At 55.4% G+C, this 9,371-nt stretch overlaps 1 protein-coding gene across 1 annotated transcript; it reads right to left on the bottom strand.

Moving 5' to 3' along the window:
* Positions 1-354: 354 nt before the first annotated feature.
* CLEC19A (C-type lectin domain containing 19A) lies at positions 355-8,734 on the bottom strand. The gene is made up of 5 exons (XM_058035820.1): positions 8,416-8,734; positions 2,727-2,892; positions 2,141-2,234; positions 1,272-1,404; positions 355-526 (listed from the first exon to the last, which is right to left on the bottom strand). Exons 1-5 carry the CDS (start codon positions 8,732-8,734, stop codon positions 447-449), a joined length of 792 nt encoding a protein of 263 aa, XP_057891803.1. The 3' UTR covers positions 355-446.
* Between the last annotated feature and the right edge of the window lie 637 nt (positions 8,735-9,371).

Genomic DNA, 9,371 nt, shown 5'->3' with positions numbered 1-9,371 from the left:
ACCTGCTGTTTGCAGTTTATTTTAGCAGAGAGAAAAAGAACGTGGACAAGAGGCATTTTGCATAACTTAACAGAAAAGAACACTTTTCCTCCACTCTTCACAGATCAACAGGCAGAAGCATTTCCTACACACGGCTATTTTTGGGTGCTAACAGTTTGGTGTACTGGTAAAATCACGGGTTTCCTCTAACACACTGTGATGGTTGGTCTGAAATCCAAAGCCAGACTCAGGCCCGAGGGCTCCTCTGCTGTTGAATGCAGCTCCTGTCAGTGCTGAGTGCCAGGCTCATCCCCACCATCCTCCAGCAGGGATTCTGCAGCCAGGGACTGGCTGGGGATCCAGGCAGCTCCATGGCCCTGCCAGCCCATCCATGTCCTGGCTGTTCTAGCCCAGCACAGCTGGAGAGGTGGCCCAGAATGAAGGGGGTGTGGGCAGCAGCAGCAGCCTCAGTCCAGGGCCAGCGAGGGGATCTTGCACACAAAGGGGAAGGCTCTGCCACAGGCGTTGTCGTTCCAGGAGCGCAGTGCTGCCCTCCAAAAAAACACAAAGCATTAGCTGGAAAAAGGCAAAAAGAGGGAACCAAGCACTGCCCTTGGCACCCGGGCCTCCTGCCACTGTGGGGGGCTTTCCCTGGATGTGCTCCCATTTGTGCCACTCGCTGTCATGCTTCCTCCCAGCATCCTCACCTGGGAGATGTGAGAGGGGAGGCTGGGCCCCAGCTTGGACTTGGTGGTGGAGGGGCAGCTGCAAACACAGCCCTGTTCCCCCAGAATGATCCACAGGCTGCCCATGGACAGACATTTAGGTAAATCTGGGGGCCTGGACACACCTGGCTGGTCTCACCAGCAGGGAGGGTGTGAAGTGGGATTTTTGCACAGGCAGGGTCTTGTCCCACTCCAGCAAGATGTCCTGGCTGTATGGGAGAGATAAGCTGGCAAAACAATGAGTGTTCCCACAGGCTTCCCATGGGGGAGGAGAAATGGGAAAATTCGACCTTTGACTAAATTTGGTAATTCTTCAAGGCAGCTGATGCTCCTGCCCTGCTGCTATGGGAGAGGGAGATGGGAGCAGAGGGAAAATGAGCATGTATGCATGTATGTACATGGCGAAAAGGAAAACACCTTTTCACTGTAAAGAAAAAAAAGAACATAATACTAAAAAATTACAATGCGAATCCTCTGCCTGCCAGCAGCCTCTTCAGAAAAGCAGTAGCCACGGTGGATTGAATTTACTGCCACACAAATAACACTGAGGGTGCCCTGGGTGCTCACCACTGCTGTGTCTGTACCAGATCTGCACGCAGTCCTCCTCCTCGGGGATGGAGTGGATCCCATCGTCAGGCTGGCTGCCATCCCAGTACTGGTAGTCGTAGGAGGAGCCATCTGTCCACTCAAAGTGACCCTCCTGCCATGAGGGCAGCAGAGAGAGGCTGTAACCACAGAGCTGTGACTGCAGAGGGTGGGAGGCCACCCCCATCCCCAGTGCCACACAGCCCAGGGACACAGACAGACACCACTCAGCAAAGCCCAAACAGCACGTTTGGGTATTACTACTGGAAACTTGCCAAGAACAGCCCCTCACAATTTTCTCACCAGGGGAAGCCCAGAAATCAAATCTATATATTTTTAACACCCCCACCCAGTTCTGCATTCCTTTTCCTTTTCCATTCCTTTTCCAATATCTACAAAAAATTGCTGACATGAGACTGTTCTCCTGATGGTCTCCATTTGTCTTTCTAACATATTAGACTATATATTTCCAACATGTCAGCTTCCAAAAGTCACAGAGTAGCACAAGAGAGCAATGGAACTCGGTGGTTTTTGACACTGAAGACCTTTTCAGTTAATTTGCTCTTCTTGGACCAGCAGAGTACAATACTCTTTCTATTAATTCTGTAATAAGAGATGATATGAGTAATTATTGGTTAATCTATTAATTCCAGTAACACTTCTCATTTAAAAGCAGACTGGAAAAGGTGAAATAACAAGTTTCTCCACGTGCTGCACCACAGACTCTAGGCCACCTCCTGATTAAAGGGGTATAAAGAGCAAAGAAGAACACCAAGTGGCTTTCCAGGAGGAAAACACACAGAGGTGAATTTTCCAAAGCCTTTTCCCACAGGATTCCAGGGAGCTCCCACCTGCCGCAGGTCGTTGAGTCCCGTCCAGATGTCGGTGGGGATGCCGGGCACGCGGCTGTTCACCAGGTCGTACACAAAGACGTTTTCTTGCCAGCTGGCAAAACAGAGCAGTACAGGGCAATCAACAGGATATGTCAGCAAATAGTCACATTTAGTGTCCCTAAGCACTCACCCTACCACAGGACCAGTGGGCAAATGGGTTCCCTGCTTCTTGCTGCTGGTGGTTACTTTCCCAGGCCTGTGCAAGAGGAGCATAGTGTTGGTGAGAGCTGGGGGAGAGGGAGTAGGGAAAAAGCCCTGTGTAATCATGTTGTACTTCTATCCCTTTTTCAACAGTAAAAAACCACAGTTTTGGGAAATTTAGGGAATACTATGCCAGTTTTCCTGCCAGTTCAGAAAAAGGCATTTATTTTCTATATTGCCTTTGTGTGACCTGTGCATCAGCCTTGACTGCTGCAGAGGGATGTGTGGGCTGGAACACGAGCCTGCAGCTGACACAGGCTGTGATGTGGGAATGGGACTCTGCCCCCAGTTTCCTTCCTCCCCAGGCTGTGTCAGTGTGGGATGATGTTTCTGCACAGCTCACCTGTGGATGGAGGCCAGCTTGGCTGACCTGATGCCAATGGAGAACTCGGCGCAGTAGAGGTCGGCCTCAGCCCAGGTTTTGTTGATGGGGAAGTAGCGGTAGCAGTGCCCTTCGTACTCTGTCCAGAACAGCGGGCAGGAGTAGGCATGGACAGGCTCAGGCATGGCTGGGGGCAGAGCACAGGACATCCAGCAGCTGGTGGTGAGACAGCTTGGCCAGGAAGCTGAGCAGGTGATGGAGGCAGCAGTGCCCAGCCCTGCTCTCCCACCTCACCCAGGCAAATGACCACCAAACACATCCAGGGAAAACCCAGCTGCTGCAGGAGCCAGGCAATACTTTGCAGAAATCAAAACACGTTTTAAACAAGTTGAGGGTTTCTCAGTTTCAGGAGGGACATTCCAAGCTAGCTTGACATCATTTCATAATTTTAGGCAGAGGATGCTTAAAATAAAGGCACTGACATTTGCTACTGAGGAAACCAAGATAAGGGCTCCTCTTGTCTCTATCAGCACCACTGGAGCCACTGTGCTGGGAGGGGAGGGCTAAGGGGCTATGGCTGGGTTCTGCCCTCCTGCAGGGACAGCCTGCACCTCCTTCCCCCAAGGAACCCCCCTCCATGGCCTGTCCCTGTCCCTGGAGGCAGCTGTGCACAGGATCCCAGCCCAGGAGCAGCCAGTGAGGCGCGTGTGCCGCCGGTGGTGCCAGCCTATCCAACAGATATCCCACCACAGATAACAGCCCATCCAACAGATAACAGCCTATCCAAAAGGTTTCCCACCGCAGATAACAGCTCTGCCATGCTGCTCCTCCTCCCCTGCTGCTTTTCAGCACAGAGGGGAAGTTGTCCCAGAAGAGGCCCCCGTGGGGGCAGGATGTCCTTTTGGAGCCTTTGGAGTTGCCGCTGTCTAAACACAGCAGTGGCATTAACACGTTCCTCCAACCTGCTCTGCGTTCTGCTCCCCCTCGTGTGGGGAGGATGCAGCCCTCAGGACCCTCAGGTCTTGGGGCACGCAGATTAACTCTCTTGGCTGCTGGTTTGTGAACGTGGGGGGATTGCCAGCCCCCCTGAGGCAGTTCCACATCCCAGGGAGCTGTGGTTGGGGTCAGTGCTGCTGTGGAAGCCAGTGGGCAGTGGGCAGGGTGGGTGCAGGGGGTGAGGGCAGACGTCAGATGCCATCAGACCATCCAAGCAGGTAACAGCCTCGAGCCCAGAGAGGTCAGGGAGGTGCCTCCAGCACTGAGGGGCCAGGGGAATGGCTTTCCTTGAGGGAAGAGCAAAACTGCCAGCAGCAGCAAGGGAGGTGGCAAAGGAAACAACAGCACGGAGAAAAAGAGAGGCAAGGTGAATCCAAAGCAGCTGTGTGAGCATTGATAGAGCCAAATCATTCCCTGTGCCAGTGCTGGCAGCTCTGGGTGATAATTGCATCTCTCATCAGCTCTTTCCACATGGGGATCTCTGAGTGCTCTACAAACAGCCACCAGCCAGCCCACGGGGTCCTGCTGTCACATCCCCTCCAGGTGACAAACCACAAATGCAAAAAGCCTTTTTTTCCTCCTGAGCAAGGCCAAATCAACTGCCAAGCCCTGAGGGGCTGTCACCCCATCAGCCTGCCTTGGGACCCCCAGGCATCCCTCCAGAGGAGCTGACTGGGGGCAGCTCTGCACCAACAGCAACAAACCCTTGAGGGGCTCAAGGGGCTCTCCCCTCCTCAGCAGCACCAATTATGGGCTGTGGAGGAGACAAAAGATAAGGCCTGCTGGGCTGGGAGAACAAAATAGCTTTTGGGGAGAGTGGGTAAGATAAAGACAGCTCAGCAGCAAGGCAGAGTTCAGATCTCTGATTCACAACCGGCCACAAATGCTCTGGGAAAATCCTTAGAACAGCCCTAGGAGACACAAACTACTTCAGTGTAGCAATAGAGCAGGACCAAGAACCCCAAAAGCTGATGTGATTCCTGGAGCCAGGCCCTCCTCCCCTCATGGTGCTGGCCAGGGTTCCAAAACCAAAGCAGAACAAGGGTCAAACCTTCAGCACAAGGCTTCAGCTTTACCACCAGCTCACAGGAGAGGCATGTACCCCCAGAAAGGACAGCCTGGGATCTGGTCCTGCTTGCAGAGACTCGGGGCTGCTGTTCCTTCCTGCCAGGGACAGCCCAGAGGCCTGTGCCAGACAAGGCACCACCAGCTGTTCCAGCAACTGGGGTTTTATTGTAGTGCCTTGACAAAATCCTCACCTCTGGCAGCACGGTGGCAAAATTCACAGGGCTTCACCCAGCAGCACCTCCAGCAAACGGAGCCTTCACTCCCCAGTGCTAATTGCAGTGGGTGTCCCACTGCCCTGCCTCAAAGCCAGGCACCCCAATTCCAGGGAAAACCACCCTCATGCACCCCAGTTCCAGGGAAAACCACCCTCAGGCACCCCAATTCCAGGGAAAACCACCCTCATGCTTGCTCAGAGCAGCTGAGAGCAAGTCAGAAACTGAGACAGCCCTGCTTTGTTATTCCATACTGGTTCCCATTAGGTAGCATTAATTTGATGAGCTTCAGTGAACCAGAGGTGCCTGAAGGAATTTAAGGTTAAATATACCAAAAAGGAAAATATGGGAGGTCAGCTTTTAATTAGCATCTTTTCTGTTAGGTCAGGATCAGAGGCTTTGTCTGTCTCTTTGGAGGAGAGCTACTGGTCCCAGTTTATCAGACAGGAACAATTAGGGGAGCTGCTTTATTTGAAATATTTGTAGCAGAAAAACCATAAGAAATCTGATGTAGGGTTGTGAGTATAGGGCCCTATTCATGGCTCCACAGGAAAGCCTCACAATCCAGCCAGCAGCTGTGTGTGGTGTTTTGATCTAGAAGGTGACAAGGGAAGCATTTGGAGGCTTTTTAGATCAAACCCTCACTTTTAGGGAAAGTGACAATTGGGTCTAAATGACCAGCAAAACATCAGCTCTTCCACACAGGGCAGGATCAGCACAGCCAGTGCCTGCAGCACGGGGTTCCTGCCAATCCTCAATCCCCAGTCACTCCATCCATTTGTCCCCAAATTCCTGGTGAAAAATGACTGCAAGAATCCTTTCTCCCTTTTTTTTTTTTTTTTTTTTTTAATTTACAATGCAGCAGTTTTAAAGGAGGACCATGTTTTTTAAAGCAGCTCCATCAGAATAAATGTCCGGACTTGGCTGAGGATAAGATTCAGATCAAGCAGCTGTTACTAACTCAGAAAAGCTGGAAAACAAATATTTGGGGTCAGAAATAAAGTTTTGTGCTCTCTGCATTTGTGTCAGTGCCAAATTGGAGCTTTTCTATTTATTTACTAGCTGAGCCCCACTGTAGAACTACCAGGAAAATCACTTTTCAAAATCTTACAGAAGCTGGCACTGCTCTGCCAGAAAAGTTTCACTTCCCCAGCTGGCTTATTTCCAACTAGAAATAATTAAGTGAGAAAATCCTAGTCAGTTTCACAAGGGCTTCTCCTCATTTCAGGATGCTACTGGGAAAAAACCTACCACCAGCTGCATGGCTCCCCTGGACTCAGCTGGTGGAGAGCAGGTTTGCTCCTGAAAACTTCATCCCAAGGAGCAATGCTGCCTCACTTGCAGCGATCTGCAGGTCTGAGATGTGAAATCTGGGGCTAGAACAAGGTTGGCAAGAGATGCCCAGGCAAGGAGGGCTCCTGAGGGGCTGCAGCTCCATCAGAGGGTTTTGGACAGCAGGCCAGCTCAGGTCAGTGCAGGCAGCAGATGCTCTTGTTGCAGAGGATCAAAGAACTCCATGTAATCAACAGCTGACAATTTCCTCAGATCTCAGAGGTGCTCGGAGACACCCCCTTGGCACACCCACAAGCTAATGCTGCCATCTGACCTGAGAAGGCAAGTGAACCTCTTCAGCTCTTGGCCAGCAGCTGGGTTTGGAGAGCGCCCATCAACACCCCAAGGCTGATCTGAAACCCATGCCAACAGAGAGGAGCTGAGGAGATCCTGCCATGGGCAAGCCTGGGGCCTCCACCAGGACCCAGGGCTGAGGTGGTGACAGTGAGGGATGGGCAGGGTCCCAGCTGGCAGAGCTGGGGCTCAGGAGCAGCGTCCTGGAGCTCACCAAGGCACCCCTGCAGCAGCAGGGCTGCACCCAGGCTCTGCACTGCTGCAGCTCTGGGGAGCTGGAGGGCATGGGGAGACAGCAGGGCTGGGACAGGGGAGCCCCAGAACCACCCCCAGCATGACTCCAGCAGAAACTGCCCGTGGCTAAGCTGGGGGTGCCAGCTGAGCCACAGATCCATCCCACCACATCCCCCTTATTGAGCAAACCCACAGAATCGGCATTTAAACAGGGGGCTGGAGGGCAGGAGCATGTGGCAGAGACTAAGACAGTGCTGTTGTGTGATGTTGGGATGCCTCCACTCACCCATGGCTTTAGAAGCAACTCCTGAAGCCCTGACATTCCAGTCACCATGGGCAAACAATGCCACCTTCATGTTACTTGCAATATTTGTTTTTCATTAACAGATGAAAGAGTCTCACATTGAGCATCCACCTTTGAAGGATGTGCTCAGGGGAGGGACCTTGCTCTCAGTGTCTCTGGGGTTGTGTGGAGCTGCAGGGGAAGGTATGTCCACTGATGGACAGGAATCCCACAACTGGGCAATATTTTACACACCCTGAAGGATTTTAAGGCACATGTCACAAGTTTTCAAGTAAAATATTAAACATCAGATGAAGCACATTGGGAGGGACATCCTCTCAAACCAAGGGCATTGCTTTATAAAATTCTTTAATGAAACCAAGCTGGTTTTACAGCTTCAAATCCTCTGCATGTTTGGAGTTGGGAGGCTACAGCCAATACCAGCAGCAATGCTCTTGCAGCTGGCACTGACAGATAGAAGTTATCTTGCAGAGTTTTTTCCCCCCTTAATTAGTTTTGGCGAAGCTCCCACGGATTAGGCGTCTGGCAGGAAAGCCAGGCTTGTATTGATCCCTTTTCTCACGATCTCACCAAGCAGCACTTAAGGAATCCCTTTCCACTCACAGCCCCAGTAAACCCAACAGGGCTCAAACAAACTAGTGCAGCAACTCCCACTTGCACTGACACCGTGGAAAAGCTTGGAAGAAACCCAAGTGAGATTCAGCAGTCAGCAGCAGCTCGGAGCAAAGAAGGGGAATAAGGGAGAATCCTGTGTTTGTTTCACACGCAGTAAGCGTGAATAAACGAGGAGCCTGTCCTGCTGGGCTGCATGGCCACAGCCCTGCACCCTCCAAGAGTGTGCAAGGATTGCTGCCACAGCCCGGCACCCTCCATGAGTGTGCAAGGATTGCTGCCACAGCCCGGCACCCTCCATGAGTGTGCAAGGATTGCTGCCACAGCCCGGCACCCTCCATGAGTGTGCTCATTCCTGCCACAGCCCTGCACTCTCCATGTGTGTCTCATTCCTGCCTCATTCCTCACACCGGTCCCACGGCAGGGCACAGCCCCGAGCCGCAGCAGTGCCTGCTGAGACACAGCCAGCCCAGAGACCTCTGGCATCCCCAACCAAGGACCGGGGCTGCCCTTGGCACGTCCCCATGGCAAAGAAGAAAGTTGATTTCAAGGAAAGTCAGGGATTTCTGGAGCAGCTGCCGGCCCTGCGGGAGGCACACGCTCCTTCCCTGCCCCACCACGCCCGATGGAGTCGCGGCGGCCGGCGCCGAGCGCTCACCTTGGCTGATCTTGATGTTGGTCTGGGGGAAGGCCTGCGCGGCCAGCAGGGCGGCGGCGAGCAGCGCGCACAGGGCCCGCCCGCGGCCCATGGCCGGAGCCCCGGGGGTCGCTCTGCGCTCGGGGTCCCGCCGGCTGCGGGTCCCGCCGGGCTCCGGCCGGCCTGGGGGTCCCTCCGGGAGCGGGGGTCGCGCTCGGGCCGGGCCCCGCGGGTTCTGGGGCGGCCGCCGGGCGGGGCGGATATAGGGGCCGGGCTGCCCCCTCCCCCGAGCGGCGGCTCCTCCGCAGCCCGCCCCCGGCCCCGGCCCCGCTCCGCTCATCCGAGGGGACCCGCACCCTCAGTGCTGCCCAGCCCGCCCCCGGCCCCGGCCCCGCTCCGCTCATCCGAGGGGACCCGCACCCTCAGCGCTGCCCAGCCCGGCCCCGGCCCCGCTCCGCTCATCCGAGGGGACCCGCACCCTCAGCGCTGCCCAGCCCGCCCCCGGCCCCGCTCCGCACATCCCAGACGGGACCCGCACCCTCAGCGCTACCCAGCCCGGCCCCAGCCCCGCACATCCCAGACGGGACCCGCACCCTCAGCGCTGCCCAGCCCGGCCCCGGCCCCGGCCCCGCTCCGCGCAGCCCGGACGGGACCCGCACCCTCGCGCTGCCCAGCCCGGCCCCGGCCCGGCTCCGCACATCCCAGACGGGACCCGCACCCTCAGCGCTGCCCAGCCGGCCCCAGCCCCGCTCCGCACATCCCAGACGGGACCCGCACCCTCAGCGCTGCCCAGCCCGGCCCCGGCCCCGCTCCGCACATCCCAGACGGGACCCGCACCCTCAGCGCTGCCCAGCCCGGCCCCAGCTCGGCTCCGCACATCCCAGACGGGACCCGCACCCTCAGTGCTGCCCAGCCCGGCTCCGGCCCCGCTCCGCGCAGCCCGGACGGGACCGGGGTCCGTGCGCTGCCCCAGCCCG

The sequence above is a fragment of the Melospiza georgiana genome, chromosome 16, assembly GCF_028018845.1.
Source record: "Melospiza georgiana isolate bMelGeo1 chromosome 16, bMelGeo1.pri, whole genome shotgun sequence".
Lineage (NCBI taxonomy): Eukaryota > Metazoa > Chordata > Aves > Passeriformes > Passerellidae > Melospiza > Melospiza georgiana.
The sequence above is the reverse complement of the archived record's forward strand: the minus strand, read 5'-3'. Positions and strand labels throughout refer to the sequence as shown.

What these genes read in the sequence shown, in the direction of transcription:
- CLEC19A (XM_058035820.1), bottom strand. Translation starts at nt 8,734, where the DNA reads ATGAGCGGAGCGGGGCCGGGGCCGGGGGCGGGCTGCGGAGGAGCCGCC. An exon ending in CAACATCAAGATCAGCCAAG is followed by an intron (nt 2,893 to 8,415) that starts GTGAGCGCTCGG and finishes CTCTGCCCCCAG; the next exon opens with CCATGCCTGAGCCTGTCCAT. An exon ending in AAGCTGGCCTCCATCCACAG is followed by an intron (nt 2,235 to 2,726) that starts GTGAGCTGTGCA and finishes CTGTTTTGCCAG; the next exon opens with CTGGCAAGAAAACGTCTTTG.